The sequence below is a fragment of the Bos indicus genome, chromosome 7 (assembly GCF_029378745.1).
Source record: "Bos indicus isolate NIAB-ARS_2022 breed Sahiwal x Tharparkar chromosome 7, NIAB-ARS_B.indTharparkar_mat_pri_1.0, whole genome shotgun sequence".
NCBI classification, from domain to species: Eukaryota; Metazoa; Chordata; class Mammalia; order Artiodactyla; family Bovidae; genus Bos; species Bos indicus.
In genome coordinates this window covers 25,946,713-25,970,331 of record NC_091766.1, presented here as the reverse complement: position 1 = coordinate 25,970,331, position 23,619 = coordinate 25,946,713, and the positions used below count along the sequence as shown (strand labels likewise).

The window sequence follows — 23,619 nt, the reverse complement described above, 5'->3', positions numbered from 1 at the left end:
ATAAACAAAATGTGTGGTGTGCTGTAGCTACCAAACAAATGTTAGTTGCTATTTTTCCATAGATCTTGCACACTTATGGTCATGATTATGCAATTTTGGAATCAGACAATTTATCAGCAGAGTGCTTATGGTAGCAAATAAGAGAAAACTCAATGTCTAATCAATAAGGAAACTTATAAACTCACTAAGGGTAAGTCCCAAGGTAGGAGATGCTTCAAAATTAATTGAAGAAACATTTCAGTAGTGTCAACAAGGCCCAGGTTTGTTCTGTTGTCCACACTTCCATCCAGAGAGTGGCTTTGTCATATAACCGGTTTCCTGGATGTTTGTAGGATGGCTATGGTAGCATTCATGTCTGTGGATAAGAGAAAGTGCTTCTCCAAATCATTAGAGTTCCTCCTGGCCAGCGTGGGTGGTGCAAACTAGGTCATATTTCCTACATTAACTGTTGCCAGAGAAGATCCAGGATCTGATTGGCTTAGGCCTTGATTCCTCAACCAATGGGAGGAAAATGGATGGAAGGAAAGAGAATGGGATTGTCATGATTATCAGGCCCCATTTCTGGGGTCAGACTTGGGCTTAGGGAGTCACACCTAATGTCCACTACTGAACACTCCAATATTCACTATCCATGTCCTTAGACAAGTTATGCAACCTTATTGAATTTCCTTATCTGTAAAATGAATATGAAGCTAAACTGAAATAAATATGAAAACAAAAGGTTCTCAGAATATCTGATATGTACTAAGTACCCAGTAAGCATTTAAGTAGTACTAATATTATTACTCATCTATACACTTTCACGGAGAAGGCAATGGCACCCCACTCCAGTACTCTTGCCTGGAAAATCCCATGGACGGAGGAGCCTGGAAGGCTGCAGTCCATGGGGTCGCTGAGGGTCGGACATGACTGAGCGACTTCACTTTCACTTTCATGCACTGGAGGAGGAAATGGCAACCCACTCCAGTGTCCTTGCCTGGAGAATCCCAGGGACGGGGGAGCCTGGTGGGCTGCCGTCTATGGGGCTGCACAGAGTCGGACACGACTGAAGTGACTTAGCATACACTTTCACATTATGGAATAGTTTTTAAATTGTCTGCTTTTCTGAGTAAATTTTGAAAATACAGACAATATCACCTTTATTTTTTACCCCCAAAGCTTACATATAATAAAGATCCAACATATTTATTTAGCAATGAGTGAATACATTAATATCTGTTGAGTAAATGAATAAAGGCCTAAAAACAATAGGAGATAGATTTAAAAGAAAGATAACCAAATGGTGACTGGATCAATCATTCAGGATATGGGAACAAAATGGGACAGACTGAGAAAGAATATATTTGAGATTTAAAAAATACATCAGACTTAGAGAGGACTTTTCCCTGAAGACAGGAGTGGTTACAGGAAGTGAGAAAACCAAATATAAACTGAGTTTAGGGTAACCAGCTCGTAGAGGCTGTGACATCTTCAGACACTTTATTTTATAATTTGATAAATAATGAATATTTGGATAAAACCTATGTGAATGCTTACTGCAGTCGAGAGGATGTAGAAGAAATAAAAATAGAACTACTGAGTGTTTGATGTATTCCAGGCATTGTTTTAAGTGTTTCTCTTGTGTAGACTCATGTATAAACCTCAAAACAAATGCAAGAGATAAGTACTATTCCTTTTATCCTCATTCCTATTTATAGGTGGGAAAGTCAAGCCGAGAGAGTCTGAGCAACTTGTCCAAATCACAAAGATAGCAAGTAGCAAACTGAGAGTTTTACCCAAAGTCTCAGAGTCTGTGTCTTCAGCCATTACACTCTCCTATGATAAAATGGAAGGGTGCTCGGAGAAATCAGACTACATTTCCAAACCATCATGCACCCAAGAGTTAGATGTATTAGTATTCACGCAGAGTACGTCAGGCCTCCCAGGTCACTAAGAGCTGAAAGGCAAAGACAACAGTTCACGGCACATGTACTCCCTCTGACTCTCCCTTTTGGGCTTCACTTGTGACTCAGCTGGTAAAGAATCTGCCTGCAATGTGGGAGACCTGGGTTCAATCCCTGGGTTGGGAAGATCCCCTGGAGAAGGGAAAGGTTACCCACTCCAGTATTCTTGGGCTACCCTTGTGGCTCAGCTGGTGAAAAAATCCTCCTGCAGTGTGGGAGACCTGGATTTGATCCTCAAGTTGGGAACATCCCCTGGAGAAGGGAAAGGCTACCCACTCCGTTATTCTGGCCTGGAGAATTCCATGGACTGTATAATCTATGGGGTCACAGAGTTGGACACGACTGAGCAACTTTCACTTTCTGACCCTCCTGTTGTGCTTTCATCATTCTCTGCATATAACACAAGGGCTGCAGAGAGCCAACTAGACAAATACTTGTTGAGTGAATGGTTATGTGCATGGATGGATGGATGGATACCAGCATACGTGATGTACCCAACTTATTTCCATGGCAGACTAACCTCTCAATGCCTTTCCATTTGGTAAATGTCTCTAAATATTTGTTGCATTTTCCAAGATGAGATGGTATGCTTTGCAATAATTCTTGGAATATGAAAAAGATACTTAGAGATAAGCCATGCCTCAGAGCCCGAGATCTGGAATGAACACAAAGTTGTATGTCCCTTTCCAGGGACTCTTTTAGAATTGTTGCTGAGCTAGCAAGAAAAATCACAAGGGACTCTCCAGGGAAGCTAAGGGACTAGGGATTATCCCAGTACCACTCTCCTCAAGAGAAATCTACAAACAAGAAAACACTCACCTTGAGACATTTTATGGTTATGGTTAGCACAGATCTCTCCTGGAGAAGGAAACACAACCCATTCCAGGATTCTTGCCTGGGAAATCCTATGGATAGAGAAGCCTATGACAATAACCAAAGCCCTTGATCATCTGATTTTAACTAGAAATTCCTGCATTTCCCTTCAGCTCCTTCTATCCTGCTGCTGCTGCTAAGTCGCTTCAGTTGTATCCAACTGTTTGTGATCCCATGGACTATAGTTTACCAGGCTCCTCTGTCCATGAGATTCTCCAGGCAAGAATACTGCTCTGGGTTGCCAGGCCCTCCTCCAGGAGACCTTCCCAACCCAGGTATCGAACCTGCATCTCCTACTGCTCCTGCACTGCAGGCAGATTCTTTACAGCGACACTAAAAATTCAAGGGAGGGAGTCAGAATTCCTCCTCTTTCTAGAGAGCTGTGGCCTCCCGTGGGGTCACAAAGGGTTGGACATGACTGAGTGACTGAGCACGCATGCATAACTAGCTAGTATTTTGGGGGTTTCCCAGGCGCAGAGGTAAAGAATCCACCTGCCAGTGCAGGAGATGTGGGTTCTATCCCTGGATCAGGAAGATCCCCTGGAGTAGGAAATGGAAACCCACTTCAGTATTCTTACCTGGAAAATCCCATGGACAGAGGAGCCTGGTGGGAAGGCTACAGTCCATGGGGTCACAAAGGGTTGGACATGACTGAGTGACTGAGCAGATAGCCTCCAAAGAGTTAAGTTTCAAGAACCCTATCTAAACCACAATACAGATTTCAGATTCAGCTGTACAAATAAAATACAATGTTGAAACATAATAAAGATGAGTGTTGAGACTGTTGTACTGGACATCTCTCTGCCTGCTGTAACTATGTTGTCTCATCTCTTGCCCAGAAAGATCTTTATTATTAAAAATAAATAAAATCAAAATTATTTCCTTATCTCTCTTTACTAATCATTTGTCATCTATGAGAATGTTTCAAAAGCCATTTTCATATTTAATAGATATTGATGGAAGGCAATTCATTTGCAAATTGGACTTTAATAAAATAAGCTTTAAAAAAGTCATTGTACTTCCATACCCTTACAAGCACATTTCTTCAGCTTGCAGTCTCGGAAGGAACAAAATCAAAGCTGCTTGAGCAAGTTTCCTGGCTGGAGAAAAAGCTAGAAGCTCTGGACTGTAGGGAAGACAGTGGAGAACCATACAAAAAAATGGTTCTTGCAAAAGACCAGGTATGTCATAGAAGAAGAATAATCTGTATTTTAAAAGTTACCTAAACATATGAGCTGACAATCCTGTAGTTATTTCTGGCTGGGCTAGAAGTTCATATTTAAGTTCAAGATGGTAAATCACAGTTTTTGTATTTGTTCAATGTAACTGTATTTCCTGATAGAATATTCACATACAAAAATAAACTTTCTTGGTGATATTTTTAAGTTTGATATGTATTCTTTTGAATCATATTAAGTGAATATCCTATTTATTTTATAAGTGATACTGACTATACAAATACTTTGTAGTTTTCAATTGAACTTAATCAAGCAATAGCTTCTTTCTGGGTAGTGAAAGAAGTTGATCAAAACATTTTTCATAGACTTTTAATAAATTACTTTATAAGAAGTAACCAATTTCTGAATCTTAGGACATTTATATATGTGTCATTATGTAAATTTATCTCTTGTTCAACCCATGTTGTTTTGTATCTGCTTTTGTGATAGAGGGATGGATAGATAGATAATCTGTATCTATATATAGGTATATATATCTTCACATTAAAATATATCCATATATTCCAAAGGCAGATACCAATTCATTGGGTCCCACATGTATGTATACATGATGTGATATAAGATAGGTTAACTTTATTTTCAGTACATCAAGCGAATATTATTTTTCCCAATCATGACCTAGTTTTTACTATATTCATATACTTTGTTGATGTGTTCTTCCATGGAGTAGAAGAGAGAAAGAGATGGGAGCGATGATCTATTTAATGATGATATTCAAAACATCTAGCTGAGATAATGCTCCCATTTGTAAAATATGAGAACCAGTACATATTTACATCTGGAACACTTTGAATATGTAAAAGGAAGAGTTACACACTTTGTTTCTAAACTCTACCCCTTTTCAGTGCATTGAGAAATTACAAGCTGAAGTAAACGCTTCCCAGGAGCAACTTGCAGCCTATGTAAGTGTCTTCCACCTTTTGCATCCTTTATTTTATATCATTGTTATTCTGCGAATGAACAGAAATGTTTCAGAAGTTGTAACTATAGTCTCTCCACTGCAAACCAGTCACAGGGCTAAGAACCAGCGTTTTTACTGCCTCTATAGACTTGTTTTCCATAAATAGAATTCTGATTTACACTGATGATAAAAATTGCAAGACTGAGTTCTTATATATAACCAGATGACCTAGTCACATATGATCAGGATAAGAGAACTGGAAACTAAGGGTAGAAAAACAAGCAAGCTGGGGTAGTTGTGAGTGAATAGAAGTGGAAACTTTAGACACCTCTCCTATAGGCCTAGGACAGTTCTTCTTGAACTTTTGTACATGGAGAAGTATCTGGAAAACTTTTCAGAACAGTTTTCTGTATGCCTAGGATAGGACCTGAGAATATGTGCCTCTAGGGAATGCTGGATTCAGATGCTGCTGCTGCCCATCTTTAGACCATATTTTGAGCAGCATTATTTTATATATAGTTATTTTGCCCCAGTCTTCTGGTTTTTAGGCTAATGACCATATGAACAAATCAGATAATGAACTGCCAATTTTCTGCTACAAGTCTTCCCCGAGAGAGAGAAAGACCCTCTGAAGTTCCAGGGGAAATTTCATTTATACTTTACCCTGTCTTCACTTAGAGAACAGCTTAATGAACATCTCCTGCCACAACAGCCTTGTGGATCCATGTGCATAAACCAATGGCTGTGGTCCTGTCATTGCCCCTTCTCAAGGATCTGAGAATGCCGGGAGTGTTTCCTCAGTCATTCGCCATCCTCTCAGTTATCTCCTCCATCCACATCCCGCGTACTATGGAATGACTTATTGATTAAGAAGAGTGGCCAGTCACCTTCCATGGCCAGTCTGAACAACAACAAACTCAGACCAATCTGAGAGACTGAAGCCCAGAAGTCCTGGAGAAAAGACTGCAGAATAGTATATTCTGATCACCAGCCCTTTGAGGTTTGCAGTGATCTGATTTGGATAAAAACCACAATAGTTTCCCCAGTTTTTGTCCTGGGGTAGAGAGTACTCTTACCTGGAAAATCCCATGGATAGAGGAGCCTGGTAGGCTGCAGTCCATGGGGTCGCTAAGAGTCGGGCACGACTGAGCGACTTCACTTTCACTTTTCACTTTCATGCATTGGAGAAGGAAATGGCAACCCACTCCAGTGTTCTTGCCTGGAGAATCCCAGGGACAGAGGAGCCTAGTGGGCTGCCATCTATGGGGTCGCACAGAGTCGGACATGACTGAAGCGACTTAGCAGCAGCAGCAGAGAGAAGCTAATCTGCAGTGGCAGTTAGCAGAGTTTTAGACTAAATTTAGATTCTTTTCTGGCCTTGTGTGCTCAACTGACCAAGACTGAATGTGACTCAGGCCTACACTGATGACACTGTGACTGATTCAGATAGAAACATCTCTCATAGCCGAGCATTCTCTCCCTGATGCCTCCCCCCTGGCCTGCCTTTCAGGGTACTGGATAATGACTATTGTCAGAGGATGTCACCTCATGCCAGGTGGATCCCTACAGCCATTCACCCAGGGGGTTTGTAGCTCAGAATGTTTTAAGGAGAGAGATTTGCTAAGGTTCAGTATTAGCTTCCAGCATCTCTTCATGAAAAACATGAAAAATCATGGTCATGGGAGCCTTAGGGAAATTCCTGCAGTGTCTTCTTCCACTATTTAGCTTCTGCAGTCGATTCCTGTTTCATGCTGGTCCTGCCCCAGGTGTGTCTGAACTGGGAGTGCTCCCTTGTGTTAGGGTATTGATACCAACCAACGAGATTTCTCCTGTGTAATTGTCAATGCTCAACTTATAATATAGCAGATTAATCATTAAAGTTTTGCTTGCTCATCAAGAATATTTAAATGAAAATAATGTTAATAATAATGTTTACTGAAGCGGACCATGTGTTTCCTAGGTGATAGGTGCTTTATGTATTACCTATTTTACTTCTCAATACAACTCAAAAAGGTGAGCATTATTTTTCAGATAAGAAAACTGAGTCTTAGAAATTAGATCATTTGTCACACACATGTTGATTGTGAAATCTATGCTTTTGCTCTCTCAACTTGCTACCTCTCTAAATTGTATTTCCCACACACCATTGGAAGTGTCAAACATGTTGATAAAGCTTCTGTCTTTAGTCTCCTTTCTCTATCTACTCTGAGTGATTAATCAGTTCATAATTCTTCAACTCTTCCTTCCATGCAAATAAGCATACCTTCCTCCTCTACCAAGTTCTATCTTAATAATCTTCTGATCACAGCTCCTTAGTGCTATAATGAGCATTTCTTAAAACACTGTTCCTGGAAAAAAAATTTAAATTATGTTAATAAGTATTCTGAAAAAAAAGAGAGACAGGCATTGGAAATAAAGTTAAATTAAATATGTTCACTTCCTGCAGGATTTATTAGTGTATAATCAATCTCCAAAACAGGGCCAGAGTATGTAATTTCCCAGTGGTGTTTGTCCTCGAGTGACATTTTAAGCATACAACCTTGGAGATTGCTGGTATACTGCATTGAATCAAAACTCTAGGTTTGCTAAATACAACTTGAATATCTGGTGGATATCCTAGGTTCAGCACATACAAAGTCAAATTTATCATTTTTTATTCTTCTCTCTTCAGTGTGTTCGTCTGTGTTCCCTAGGCATGGTGAATAATATCACAGTGTTATTATATACTGTAGATCCAAACTTAAAACAGTATTAAAATCCCACCTGTTTCTGCTTGTACCTCATATTTTGCTAATTGTTGCCTCTGAGTATACTTTTACAAGTTATCTCACTTCCATGTCTTTGATTCCATTGTCCTGCCAATCCCTAGCTCTTTTTGACCATCATAGATCTCAATTATTGCTACTAGCCCCAAATTACCAACATATTCAAGTTCAGAGCCACCACTACCCCTGCCTACCGCCTCACCCAATCACAGTGTAGCCCACTTGCTCTCACACCATCAAGCCCTGTTTGCAGAAGAGAGAAAGGATAAAAAACTGTATGAAGATTTGATGTGGGGGCAGAAAACCAAACAGAGCTGGAGGTTAACACTCATGGGAGAATGAAATGTCCTGGAGGATCAGAGAAGAGAAGGGGGATGAATGGACCAAGGTGTGGGAGTGGAGCCCTGAGGATGCAGTGAGGAGACATGACATCAGAAGGCTCCTGGGAGTGCTGGAACGTTCAAGGTTAAGAAGTAACCAAGAGTATTAATGAGTTTTTCAAGCAGTTAGGATTTACACCACCTACAGTATGTGAGAGTCACATATAGAGTCTAGAATTTCTGTCTGGCTGTGCCTCCCAAGTGTAACCCTTCTGCAGGATGTGACCACCACCAGGCTCTCCTGGCTTCCTGCTACTCTGGAAATTTTCCCACAGGACTGTCCCATGCCTAGCCTTCATTTCCCTGTTCTCTCTCACCCCTCTCTCTGCCTCAGTCCAGTAAGCTAGTAAAATAGAGCTGTCACCTTTCTCTACACAGCCAGAGTCTGTCGGTGCCCTGGGACTTTGCTCTCTGCACTCTCATGGTCCGAGCTATCCTTCTCTCTCCTTTTTCCAAATAAATGTTATTCTGTCTGTAAGACTTGTATCAAAGACTAACCTCTCCCTTAGCCCCCAGGGTACCTTCTCTGGGCTCCCTAATCTCCTGTACACCATCTATTTTGGCTTGAAACACTGTGTTTTATCTATTTATTTTTATTGGGGTATAGTTGCTCTATGGCTTCCCTCATAGCTCAGTTGGTAAAGAATCCACCTGCAATGCAGAAGATGGTGATTCAATTCCTGGGTCGGGAAGATCTGCTGGAGAAGGGATAGGCTACCCACTCCAGTATTCTTGGACTTACCTTGTGGCTCAGCTGGTAAAGAATCTGCCCACAAAGTGGGAGACCTGGGTTCAATCCCTGAGTTGGGAAAGGGAAAGGCTACCCATTCCAGTATTTTGGCCTGGAGAATTCCATGGACTATAGTCCAAGGGGTTGCAAAGAGTCAGAGATGATTGAGAGACTTTCACTTTCACAGTTGCTCTATAGTTTTGTTACTTTCCGCTCACATTTTACTGATGCTCTCTGTTTACATCTCTGTCCACCACTGGACATGAAGGACATTGAGGGTGGCACCAAGAATGTGTGGGCTCACTGCAAATCACTCAATATATGTTGCTTAACTGAATTTTACCCTGATCGTGTCATTTCCCCTGTTCCAATGCCGAGTACTATCACAGTTGCCCATTTTCCCAAAATAAAGTCCAACCTCCTGACTATGGCTTTTATCACACTGAAAATGAGGGGCCAATCCCTTCTCCTGTCTCCTCTCCATCACACATCTGTGATCCCTGAGTATGGCCATGAATTCCTGCCCTGGGACCTTTGCTCATTTGCAACTGGAATATGTCCCCATCCTTGTGTTCACCAGATTTTTCCCATGCTTTATCAAGATTGTTCCTTCCAGACACTTTTGTCTGACCATCAAACTGGAAGTGATCTCTCCTTCCTTGGTACTTTCACAGCCCTCCTCTGCACCTGTCTTCTGTCATTTGTCACACTATGACCCACAACAGAATTATTTGATGGGCCCAGCTCTTCCCCAAGACTGTGAGCACTTCAAGGATAGACAGCAAGTTTGTTTTTCTTTATGCCTCTCACAGTGTCTGGTTCAATGCTTTGTACAGATTTCATTGAAATGAATTGCTAAAAGGGATAAATTTAAAATAAGGTTATTTCGGAATTTATAATAGCTCACTTTAAAATCTCTGGGAAAGTTATTTTATGCAATGTGATTCCTTAGAAATGCCAGTTACATAAGGCATTACTTTAATCTGAAATTGATACTTTCAAGGTACAACATGGAAGGGACAAAAAGGTAATGATTCCTTAGAGTGAAAATAAAAGGAAAAAATAGCAGAGAAAGAAAAAGTTGTAAGAAACCTCAATTGCAGAAGAAGCAAGAAGAGCAGATGAAGGACACTATGGTCTTAACATGAAAATTAACAATCCAAGGTCTTAGTTTCTTTTTATTCAGGATTCACTCTTCTAGAAACCAATAGTCAAATTATATTATTATATAATTAAATTGATAGCTATGCAATGTGGAAAAGGTACAAGCCTCAACATTTCAGAGTAAAACTGTCACTGCTAATATTTTGAAGATTAAAATCTCATCCCATGAACTTTAGGAAGCCTTGTCACAGCTTACACTTTTAAAAGATTGCCAAGAACTGCCCCTCTCAGCACACACGTGGACACCCACTTGAGCCACCCACAGGACTAACTTGCCCTGGGCATTTTCATTACTCCAGTCAGCATGATTTTATCTACTTAAGAGACCTATATGGGATTAAACAAATATTTCAACTGAGTGTTTATAATAACTTAAAGATTATTGCCCATATTAGGGCAATTTGAATCAGGACTATGAGTCTTAAAGGAGGGGGAAAAAAATCTTTTAAAATGAATGCCTTTCAAATTGTTGAATTCATTGCTTGCCTACTTGTAGTATTTGGGAAATATAATTACTCATCCTTGTTCATTCACTCTGCCATCGACAATGTGATTGCCTGCAGAAGTCCAGAGGTTTGCTTCCCCTCACCCCTTACCTCCATCCCAATGGCTAGTTCATCTCTTGGTCTAGCTACCACCAAGATTCGACCAGAGCCCAGAGGTCTATAATATTCCATAGGATTATTCCAAAAGAGAAGTCTAGACGACTGGATGATAAATGCTTGAGTGTGACACTGTTCTTTATTCTGTCCTGTATGCTTGAAATAATTCATGATGAACAGTTACAAATATCCAGAAGAAGAAACCCTTCCAATGAATTACACAGGGTGCTTCAAGCTGTAGGCTTCCCTGGTAGCTTGGACGGTAAAGCGTCTGCCTACAATGAGGGAGACCCAGGTTCGATCCCTGGGTCTGAAAGATCCCCTGGAGAAGGAAATGGCAACCCACTCCAGTATTCATGCCTGGAAAATCCCATGGACCGAGGATCCTGGTGGGCTACAGTCCATGGGGTCGCAAAGAGTCGGACACGACTGAGCGACTTCTCTCTCTTCTTTAGATACATGTGTCTTTGAAATCAGAAGCTCCTGAACTTTCTAAAGTTTCTAAAGACATACTTAGACCTGGAAGCAACAGTCCTGATACTCAGTCAGGAGCAGAGGGCATGGAAGGACCACCATGAGTACCATGTCAGAATTTTCTCCAAGAATTGGTTTAATTGCTTCCTTTCCTTCTCTAAAGAAGCTATCAATTCCCATTTTACTTTCCAAAGTAAGGATCCACAAGAGTCACCAATTTAGATCCAGTGCGGACTCCTCTTCCCTAGAATTCCAGGCCCTCTACTAATTAGTCTTTTCCTACTATGATAGAGAACATGGGCCATTTTTGTTGCTGCTGTTTTTTGGCTGCCTAAGCATTCATTAACACTCCCTCCTCAGCAGTACCTTGATATCCTTTCCAAATATGTCTCTCTCATTGTGCAGTCTTGGAAGGCCGATAACTCAAAGTACCCTGTCAGCTACTAGCTGGGAATAGGTATGTTGCCAGTTGGACTCTGAATATTAATTCAGGGGAAGCAAGAGAGGAAAGACACAAGGAACTGATATACCCTACCAGTGACACCCAGGCGTCACGGCACCGGAGCTTGAGCTGCTGGGCCAGGATTGCTCTAGCTCCTGTCTGTTTCTGAATCTGACTCCTGTCCATTTTAGGAACCACCAAATAACCCTAACTAGCTTGAAAAAATTTACCTATTTCTGTATACTCATCAGAATCAGATTTGATTGTTTACAGCTGAGATGCAGTAATTCTTATACTATCGAGATGGTTCTCAAAGTGTGGCCCCAGGACCAGAAGCATGAGAGTCACCCGGGACTTGAAATGCAAGTTTTGAGGTCTCATCGCACACCTTCTGAATCAGAAGCTCTGGGAGTGGGAACCAGCAATATGTTTTTCAAGTCCTCCAGTGATTCTCACGATGGCTCATGTCTGAGATCACTGCACCGTCCAGGACAATCCCCATCTCTTTCAGCCTAGACTCTCCACTCTCCCCAGTACCATTGTCCCTGGCCAGCATCTTGCTGTCACCCTCATAACTCCTGCCTCTGGGAAGCATCTCCAGGCCTCGCTCTTAGTATAGCAAGCCGGGACCATGGCATATGGGACACGTTTGTCCAACTGATGAACCAAAGGAGAACGGTCTTCCCGCTCCTTCCCCTCTAAAGCTCACACTTCTGTGTACTCTAGAAGTATTACCTTGTTCCTGCAGCTTGTCATGACTAATTTTAGGATAATGTGACAGTAATTAATACCTTAGAGTCATACAATAACCTGCACTTTTCTAAATGCTCCCACCCACATTATGTCATCTGTTTTTCACAACAGTCCTGTGAGGCAGGGAGTACTCCACCTTTATCAGATGAGGAAAGTGTGTCAGAGAAGCCTGCTCACAGAAAATAGCTTACATGGAACAAAGCAAAGACCTGAGTGTAGATATTCTGACTCCAGGGCTCCTGTTTCATAAGCATGATTTCACTTTCATTTGAAAATTTTTGCTAAATATATGTGCCAACACAGGTGCTGGTTGTATCAATCAATAAATTAATTATTAATTAATTAATATCTAAAAATTAACTTATTTATCATCTTTTAACTTTATTACCATCTATAGACCTCATATCAGAGTGAATCAGCTGAGAGACTTTGCTAATGGGATCTGATAGAGTCCTACCTGGAGCCAATGAGGAATGGGGAAATTCCTCCCCTGTGGGTCTTTCTTTTTGAGCCAGACACGTTAATCCAAATGGAAAATTCCTCAGTGATTGTCTATGAACAGAAGCCATTGTTACTAAATGGCCACGTGTGGGATAAATCTCAGAAATATGTTTATTGCATTAGTTGATTATAGTTAACCCTCTCTACATCCTACCTTCGTTGGTTAGGTTATCTGGGCTTAATGACTATTTTGAACCTTCATTTGAACCCTTTATGTGGTTATCCCATGGTGCATCTCCTATGCGCTTGCACTGGAGAGGTGACATTTCACTGAAGTATGACAGAGGCTTTCCAATCCCACTGGTGAGTGTTGCTGCCAAACATCTCAGTGAGCGCGGAAGAAGAGAGTCTGAGCTCTCACTTCACATCAGCAGGTTGCTCATAATCTCTGAAGGTAGTACCCTCTGAATTATGAGCCATTACATAGCTCTCGCCCAGCAAGAAGTGGTTAAATAACATAGCACATGGATGAGGCAATATCAGTATAAAACTTTGGAATGCCACCAGGACCTTAATTAAAATTACCTTTTTCTCTCTTTTTCTCTTTCTCCCTCTCTCTCTCTTTTTTTTTTTTTTGGCCTCAGAAAGCCAAGGCACAAAATGTTGCTGTGAGAGCCACTCATATTAGCTGTAGGATCCTCTACTAGTGAAGGCAGATTGAGAATGCAGGGACCTGAGGCCTGAGTTTGGTCACTCAGAACAAGCAAGCCTGGATTCTGTTGATAGCCAGAAGGCTCATTTTCCCTTCTCTAACTGGATATGGGGCCTGTTTGCTCACTCTCCATAGGTGATGAGTAAGTTCAAGATGAACAAACCCCCAAGGACAATCCTTGTCCCTCCAGCGACTTTAGAATCACGGCATGTGTCTGATTTTTGTTAGTCACATACTTGGACACATAATCTAATCCACTTATTCTGTGAATACCTATTAGCTGACTATGCATTTCTTCAAACGTATATTTCATTTACTTGATAATCTTGGACTTATACCAACATCCTCTCAAAAGAATTATACAGAGTTTAGAGGCCCAAACATTTCAATATATTCATACATTTTTGGTATACTCTCTAATTGCTTGTCAAAAAATCAGGTGGGAACAACACAAGATTGTTCCCAGCACTTTCCTCTTTGCTCCTGAGCTGCATTAATCTTTATAAACCACCAGCCATTAATGCTCACAAAGAACTCACTCTATACTATTATTATCAGCAGCTACTAGAAATCATGTTATTTGTTCTCTTAATAATTGAAATCACTTTAAGATGAGTGAGAGTCATACCTTTCCATTATGAAGAATGGAGAGATAAGCTATAGATATGAATCATGAGGGTTTTGTAAAGGCCACTGGGCCTGGTATTGGGGCTTCCCTGGTGGCTCAGTTGGTACAGTCTCCCCACAGTGCAGGAGACCCAGGTTCAATCACTGGACTGGGAAGCTCCCTGGGGAAGGAAATGGCAATCCACTCCAATATTCTTGCCTGGGAAAACCTAATTCCTGCCGGTATAAGAGCAGTAACGGAGAGCTAGTTGCTGGGTTAGGGACTTAGCCCTGCTACCCCAGCTGCATGACTGACAAGGGTTTATAAAGTTCTTCTCTTCCCATTTGTGTAATGAAGCTAGTAGCATTCTTTAGCCTCCTAGGGTGCCATGGAAGATACATAAACTGGCGAAGTGAGGTAATGCCTATAAAGTAGTTGGCAGAGTGCCTGACACATACCAAGGTTCAAAAAAGTTATTAACAGTTATTCCAAAATGGACCGTTGCAGTAACAGTTCCACAATTTTATGGGGTTGTCACAAATAATCTGTTGGAATGAGTACTTCATTTTCGCTGCCAGTTTGTTTATAGAGAGTGCTAGGAAGCTGATTAATCAAAGACTCAAAATTAATTTCTGAGGAGAATCCTAAGTCTGTTAGTACTTCCTTAGCTCATTTCTCCCCCTGGAGAATGTCTTCTGAAGCCTTTTGTAGAACTATCTCCTTTTGAATTAATTGTGTGTCTGTCTTTATCTCTGATTAGACTGTAAGTTTCTGATTCATGGTGTTTGCCCAGTAGCAGGTTCTCAATAAATATTTGTTAAAAAAAAAAATGAATGAATCAGTTAATCAGCGAGTGACTGAGTGAAGGAAGGTGAGCAGCCTTTTAATTTAAACAGTTATTTCAGGCGCCACAATTTCTAAAACCAGATGTTAATTCTAGCCCCAACCCAGCTGACCATTTCTACCAGACAGTTCTGTGCTTAACTGCACTCCAAGAGTGATATTTGAGCTCAATATTTAGCTTTGAAAAGCTGGGATGAAAGGAAGCATATCACAGAAGAGTGCCTGAAATAAGGTCCACTTTTCCCTTTCAGATAGATACCCTAAAATCCTTCCTGAATTAAGTGAGATTAGCAAAAAGTCACATTTCTAGACTGCATCAAGTTGTCTTGCTGCTGCTGCTGCTGCTAAGTCACTTCAGTTGTGTCCGACTCTGTGCGACCCCATAGATGGCAGCCCACCAGGCTCCCCCGTTGCTGGGATTCTCCAGGCAAGAACACTGGAGTGGGTTGCCATTTCCTTCTCCAATGTATGAAAGTGAAAAGTGAAAGTGAAGTCGTTCAGTCGTGTCCAACTCTTAGCGACCCCATGGACTGCAGCCTACCAGGCTCCTCTGTCCATAGGATTTTCCAGGCAAGAGTACTGGAGTGGGATGTCATTGCCTTCTCCGTCAAGTTGTCCTAGAATTGCTTTTATTGAATACAAGGGAGGTAGTATAGCATGATGCTAATGACTTAGTTTGGGAAGATTTTATTTAAAAAAAAGTTGCCCTATGGAGTTTTTCAATATACTCACTGTCAGATTATTGTTAAAGACATTTATTATTGTACTAGAGAATATGTCTTTCTGTAATTTCTGTATCAGGAATATTGGCACTTCCACTGAGCATCGGACTTGCTTTTACTCCATGGATTCTGTGCTTCTATTAATAGTTATTTTGACTATCAGAAAGGCTGGAGCCAAGTCCTCTATACCTTGTCTCTAGAAAGTGATAATGTAGGATGTCAGGGCATGAGCTGTATGAACCAACCTTCACACCTGCTTCCCTACCCTTAACTCCTTCTTAATGTATCTTTCAAGTTCTTATTTTAGTGACTTCTAGTTCAATTTATTTACCTTTTCAATCTACCCTAAATTCTTTCTGAAATGCATCAATACCAAATTAAACAACAAATCATCAGAAAAGTATCAATAATAAAACTGATTCTATAAAAGTGCCCTGGGCAGTTCTCCCAGCATCGGTACCACTGACTAGAGATATACCATAGATTGGAAGAATCAATATTGTCAAAATTACTATACTACCCAAAGCAATTTATAGGTGGAATGCAATGCCTATCAAATTACCAATGGCATTTTTCATAGAATTAGAACTAACAATTTGTATGGAAACACAAAAGCCCCCAAATAGCCAAAGCAGTATTAAAAATACAGCTAGAGGAATCAGGCTTCCAGCTATCCTACAAAGCTACAGTAATCAAAACAGTTTGGTACTGGCACAATAACAAATACAGATCAATGTAACGGGACATAAAGGCCAGAGATAAACCTATGCACCTATGGTCCTGGGTGTTCATTGGAGGGACTGATGTTGAAGCTGAAGCTCCAATACTTTGGCCACCTGATGTGGAGAGCTGACTCATTTGAAAAGACCCTGATGCTGGGAAAGATTGAGGGTAGGAGGGGAAGGGGACAACAGAGGATGAGATGGTTGGATGGCATCACTGACTCAGTGGACATGGGTTTGGGTGGACTCTAGGAGTTGGTGATGGACAGGGAGGTCTGGCATGCTGTGGTTCATGGGGTTACAAAGAGTCGGACATGACTGAGAGACTGAACTGAACTGAACGGAACTGACCTATGGTCAACTGATATATGACAAAGGAGGCGAGAATATACAATGGAGAAAAGACAGTCTCTTCAGTAAGTGGTGCTAGGAAAATTGGACAGCTACATGTAAACAAATGAAATTAGAGCATTTTCCAACACCATACACAAAAATAAACTCAATATGAATTAAAGTCTTCAATGTAAGGCTGAATACTATAAAATGCTTAAAGGAAAATATAGGCAGAATACTCTCTGACATAAATCACAGGAATATCTTTTTTCAATCCACTTCTTATAGTAATGAAAACAGAAACAAAAACAAACAAATGGGACCTAATTAAACTTAAAAGCTTTTGCACAGCAAAGAAAACCTTAAAGAAACCAAAAGACAACACATGGAAGGGGAGAAAATATTTGCAAAGAAAGTGACTGACAAGAGATTATTCTCCAAAATCTCCAAAAGCTCATGCAGTTCTACATCCAAAAAAAAAAAAAAAAACCAAAATCAAATCCAAAAGTGGGCAGAAGATCTAAATAGACTTGACATTTCTCCACAGACGACATACAAATGGCCAAAAAGCACATGAAAAGATGCTCAACATCACTAATTATGAGAGAAATGCAAATCAAAACCACAATGACTTATCACCTCACACTGGTCAGAATGGTCATCATAAAAAAATCAACAAACAATGAATGCTGAAGAGGATTTGGAGAAAAGGGAACCCTCCTACACTGTTGGTAAGAATGTAGATTGGTGCAGCCACTCTGGAGAACAGTATGGAGGTTCCTTAAAAAAGTTAATATAGAACACCATATGACCCAGCAAGCCCATTCCTGGGCATAAATCTCAACATGCAATCTCAATGTTCATTGCAGCACTATTTACAACACCTGTGACATAGTAGTAACCTAAATGCCCATCAAAAGCAGAATGGATAAAGAAGACGTGGTACATATATACAACGGAATGTTTCTCAGCCATTAAAAGGAACACATTTGAATCATTTCTAACGAGGTGGATGAACCTAGAGCCTATTATACAGAGTGAAGTAAGTCAGAAAGGAAAAAACAAATATATACTAATGCATATATATGGATCTAGAAAGATGGTACTGATGAAATTATTTGCAGGGCAGCAATGGAAATACAGACATAGAGAACAGACTTATGGACATGTGAGTAGGGGGAAGGAGAGGATGGGATGCATGGAAAGAGTGACATGGAAACTTATGTCCCATATGTAAAATAGATAGCCAATGGGAATTTGCTGTATGACTCAGGGACCTCAAACCAAGGCTCTGTAACAACCTAGAGGGGTGGGATGGAGGGAAGAAGGAGGGAGGTTCAAGAGAGAAGGGACATATGCATCCCTATGGCTGATTCACATTGAAGTTTGGCAGAAACCAACACACACACAAAGATAAACTTTCTAAAATGTGAAAGAATAAAAAAAGAAGATGTAGTACATATAGAATATTACTATAATATTAGAATATTATAATACAATAGTAGAATATTACAATAGAATATTACTCAGCCATAAAAGAACAAAATAATGCCATTTGCAACAACAAGGATGGAGCTAGAGTGAAGTCAGTGAGACAGACAAATATCATATGATATAGCTTATATGTAGAATCTGAAAAAAATACAATATAAATGAACTTATTTACAAAACAAATATATTCACAGATGTAGAAAACAAACTCTTGGTTACCAAGGGGGAAAGCAGGGAGGGTTAAATTTGGAGACAGAGATTGACATATACACACTGCTGTGTATAAAATAGATAACTAATAAGAACCTATAGTACAGCACAGCGAACTCTACTCCCTACACTGTAATGACCAATATGGGCAAAGAATCTTTAAAAAAAGTGGTTATATGTATATGTATAATGGATTCATGTAGCTGTACAGTAGAAATTAACACAATATTGTAAATCAACTATACTCCAATAAAAGTTTTAAAAAGAAGCCTTAAGAGAATTAATAAGATTGATTCCATAAAAGCATCCTGGGCAGTTTTTTCAGAACTGGTTCCATGGACTACAGAATCAGTTACATGAGTCTTACTTAAAACTCTCACAGGCTGCTCATTGACGGCAACAGAGTAAATAGCTATCATGGCAAGTAAGGACCTCAGCCAGGTCCCTACAATTTTCCCTTTGCCAGCTTCATCTCCTGACCTATTCCTCCATCCCTTCCCTTTGAGTATCTTGATACTCAAAGACAGTGCTGATTTGAGGGTTTGGAATTCACTGACTTTACCTACAGGCCTCCATCTCTTCACGAATTAAGCTCTTGCCCCTACTTCAACCTCTACTGGCCTTTCAACAAGCTTTACACAAGTCCCCGGGTAAGAATCTCTGCTGACTCCTCAGACAGAAACTCACCTTCCCTCTAGTCTGCATTCTATGGATATCTCTTTTAGCCTTTATTCTACTCCATTAGTTGAGTCCTCAAGTTCTAGAACTTGACTTTATTCACACACAGTTCTTGACACAAATAGCTGTTCAATAGATGCCTTGTGGAGTGATTGGACAAGTAAATGAGAGAACATATCTGTCTGTAGATGATGGCTGCTTTTTAATGTTAATTTTTAAAAATGAAACAACAACAAATCATTTCCCTCTAGTTAACAGCAAATGATCTAGAAACACCAAGAAATTCTTTATAACTTTATCCTATTTTCAAAAGGGAAAAATAATAATCAAATAAAAATTTATATCTTAAATAAATATAGCCTGGCATTTATGAATATTCAGCTTTATCTCTTCTCTTGATATAATTTATACTGTTATTAAACATTAACTATAATGTTTAATTTAACCATACTTATTTATTTATACTCTAATTTCACAAAGAATTTGAGATGGTCTATAAAAATACAAGGATGAAATAGTTGAATTTTTTAAAGCATATAAATAACCATAATTGAGAAAATATATATTGAAATAAAATAGCAATAAAAGAAGAAAAAATAGAGTATTTGTGTTTAAGTCCTGAATTTCCTTACAGTACAGTTACAACAGAAATATAGCTTTGGTCTTCTGAATGGTCAAAGGCAAAACAGGGAAAATAATCAACTAGTTCTTATGGTATTAGGGGGAGGAGAGGTTATTACTTATTTTCTAATGAGTTAATTCTGAAATGAGTTTTTGTTGGATTTCATATAGAGGATATTGAGAGATATAGTGAAAGGGAAAAACCCATCAAAAATATCAGATCAGCAAGTATATTAATAGATTTTATATGACTGTTTCTATAATTTCCATTAAATGAAGCCAAGGGCATAACATGCAAATAGTTAATCTTTACTCATTGTAACTATAGCTGGTTGGAGTGCATATTTTTTTAATCCCCAGCTATTTATAATAACACAAAAAGCAAATTCAACTGCATTCAAAGGCCAAGTAAGTAATGCAAGAGAGGGAAGATGGCCAGGACAAGTCATATGAATCTGGAAAGTGCATGATTTACATAAAAGTGAGAATAAAGCCCAAGTTGGCCAAATTATCCAATTTTTCCGAAGATGAAAATCCAAATTTTTAGTGAAATTTTTTTCATAAATTTAGGCAATTATTTCAAATAAAATAGAATGCTCTGTATGGCAAACAAAGCACATTTATAGGCATCCTAAATAAGAACTTGATAGTGAATTTTAAATTTAGACATCTATTTCATTACCTCTATCCTATAATTTTGAAGTGTTTATTACAGAGGACATGACTGTGTGATTACACATGAGGGGAGTTAGCTTGTTTTTATGGTTGCTGTTTCAGTTACTTTGATTTTATTAGTTAGGATACAACTAGTATTGTAACAGAGAGCCCAGAATTTTGGTGACTTAACACAACAGAAGTTTATTCCCTGCTCATTCTGCTGCTGCTAAGTCACTTCAGTCATGTCTGACTTTGTGTGACCCCATAGATGGCAGCCCACCAGGCTCCCCCGTCCCTGGGATTTTCCAGGCAAGAGTACTGGAGTGGGTTGCCATTGCCTTCTCCAGCTCATTCTAGTGATAGTCTATTTTGAAAGGTCTTGTTGGTGGGCAGGTTCTGTTCATTCATCATAACTCAGTGTCATTCAAGACTGAAGGCACCTCTGTCATCTTTGACATGTAGATTTCCAGTTACTTTGGGATCCTCTCTATTTCCATTGACAGAGAAGAGACTGTGGATGTGTTTGCTTGGAAGGTATAACAGGCCATATCTGGAAGTGAAGAACCTAACCTCTACTTGTATTCCATTGCCTAGAACTCAGTCATGAGGCCACACTAACTGCAAGGAATTCTGGGAAAGGTAGTTTAATTGTGCATGCAAGAAGAAGAGGAGAGAGTGGATTTTGATGAATGGATATTAGATTCTGCTGCACTAGTAATTTAAGTCATTCATCTCATCTTATATCTATAGGTATCCAGAACATGATCCCAGAGTGAGTGACATTAGAAATTGATTTATAAAAATTATCATGATAATTATTATTATTAAACCAAGTAAAACTTGAGATTAAAATTTATGCAATAAATTCCAGAGAATCAAAAGGTATGAAAGAGAACATAATTATCCCTCTACATCTAGTTCCATGACATTCAATGGACAAAAAAAAAATATCAAATTGCTTTAAAAAAAAAAAATGGGGAGGAGGAGCCAAGATGGCGGAGGAGTAGGACGGGGAGAACACTTTCTCCCCCACAAATTCATCAAAAGAGCATTTAAACGTCAAGTAAATTCCACAAAACAACTTCTGAATGCCGGCAGAGGACATCAGGCACCCAGAAAAGCAACCCAACTCTTCGAAAGGAGGTAGGAAAAAATATTAAAAACAAAAAAAAAGAGACAAAAGAGGGAGGGACGGAGTTCCGTCCCGGGAAGGGAATCTTAAAAAGAGAGAAGTTTCCAAACATCAGGAAACCTTCTCACTGCCAAATCTGTGCCGAGCTTTGGAAGCACAGAGGGCAACATAACAGGGAGAAAAAATAAATAAACAATTTAAAACTCGCAGATTGCGAGCCCTACGGTAACTCCCCCAGCAGAGAAACAGCGCAGACGCCTGCATCCGCCATTAGCAAACCGGGGCTGGGCAGGGAGGCGCGGCGTGGGCTGCATCGCTGAGAGTAAGAATCTGGCCTGAATACCCTGAGTGCTATCTGAGCGAAATAATTTGGGCTAGCAAACCAGACTGTGGGATACCTACCACGCGAAAAGCCAGCCCTAACCTAAGACCGCCAGGCCCGCGCACGGAACAAAGGACTGAACAGAGATAGCCGGCTGCAGACCTTCCCCCTCCGGTGACAGGCAGCCAGAGCCGGAAGGGGGCAATCGCAGCCCCAGAGAGACATTATCTATAAAATTGTAAGCAGGCTTCTTTGCTAACTAAAACTTCTTGGGGGTCTGGACGGTCAACATCTGCCTGAGAAGGTGCGCCGGTTTTACATCCAGATAACCGAGTGGCAGGGAGGCGATAAGTCGCAGCATTGGCGCTCGCCTGGGAAGAGCAAATTGGCGCTCGGACCTGGGAAGAGCACAAAACGCAGGCCCAACTGAGTCTGCGCCTCTGAGGACTACCCGAGTGCCTGAACCTGAGCGGCTTGGACCTGGGAGGTGCATGCAGCCCAGGGCCAGCCTCGGATTGTTCCCAGCGGAACAACCTAGAGTCCGAGCAGAGTGGACAGGGAGGCTACATGCGCCGTGAGCAGGGGCAGACCCAGGGTGGCTGAGGCACTGCGAGCCCACGCCAGTGTTATTTGTCTGCAGCATCCCTCCCTCCCTCCCCACAGCGCGACTGAACAAGTAAGCCTAAAAAAAAAAAAAAAAAAAAAGTGTCCTCCACCGTGCCCTTTGAGTCAGGGCGGAAACCAGATACTGAAGAGACTAGCAAACAGAAGAAGATATAACAGAGGGAAACGCCTTGGAAGCTACAGGCAATAGATCAAAACCCTGTGGTTACTACGGACTACATAGGAAGGGGCCTATAGATCTTGAGAAATATAAATCTGACCAAGGAACTAGCCAAAAATGAACTGAACCCACAACACCCACAAAAAAAAAAAAAAAAAAGTCCTAGATATATTTTTATTATTTTTACGATCATTCTTTCTTTTTTTTTTAATTAAAAAAAAAAATTTTAAGTCCTCTATTGTTCCTTTAATTTTCACTTTTATAACCTATTACTTTGCAAAAAAAAAAAAAAAAGACCCTATTTTTTTCTTCTTCAGCAAACTTCATATATATATATTTTATAATTTTTTGACCTTGTTTTTTTTTGTTTGTTTGTTTTTGTTTTTTTCTTCTTTTCTTTAACATTGTATTTTTGAAATTCCAAACTCTACTCTAGATTTTTAATTTTCGCTTTTTGGTATATGTTATCAATTTTGTACCTATAGTTTTTTTTTATATAATTTCTGTGACTTTTTTTTTTTTTCTTCTTCTCTGTTTCTTTCTCTTCTTCCTTTATATAACATTGTATATCTGAAATTCCAAACTTTACTCTAGATTTTTAATTTATGCTTTTTGGTATTTGATACCAATTTTGTACCTGTATTTTCTTTATAATTTTTGTGACATTGTTCGTATTTGTTTGTTTGTTTTCTCTCTTTATTTTTCTTCTTCTTTTTTTTTTTTTTTAACATTGTATTTTTGAAATTCCAAACTCTACTCTAGATTTTTAATTTTTGCTTTCTGGTATTAGTTATCAATTTTGTACCTGTACTTTCTTTATAATTTTCGCGACCTTGTTTGTTTTTGTTTGTTCGTTTTTTCTCTCTTTCTTTTCCTTCTTCTTTTCTTTAACATCGTATTTTTGAAATTCCAAACTCTACTCTAGATTTTTAATTTTCGCTTTCTGGTATTAGTTATCAATTTTGTACCTGTACTTTCTTTATAATTTTCGCGACCTTGTTTGTTTTCGTTTGTTCGTTCTTTCTCTCTTTCTTTTCCTTCTTCTTTTCTTTAACATCGTATTTTTGAAATTCCAAACT

At 39.7% G+C, this 23,619-nt stretch overlaps 1 protein-coding gene and 1 long non-coding RNA gene across 2 annotated transcripts in view; one reads left to right on the top strand and one right to left on the bottom strand.

Moving 5' to 3' along the window:
- Positions 1–23,619, top strand: part of CCDC192 (coiled-coil domain containing 192) — a 228,412-nt gene that overhangs the window by 62,165 nt on the left and 142,628 nt on the right. Inside the window, exons 4-5 of the mRNA XM_070793222.1 lie at positions 3,866–3,997; positions 4,900–4,956. Coding sequence (XP_070649323.1) covers positions 3,866–3,997; positions 4,900–4,956 — 189 coding nt within the window. The remainder of the gene's footprint in view (positions 1–3,865; positions 3,998–4,899; positions 4,957–23,619) is intronic.
- LOC139184116 (uncharacterized) overlaps positions 1–23,619 on the bottom strand; it is a 311,899-nt gene that overhangs the window by 269,122 nt on the left and 19,158 nt on the right. The gene's annotated exons all lie outside the window — the stretch shown is intronic.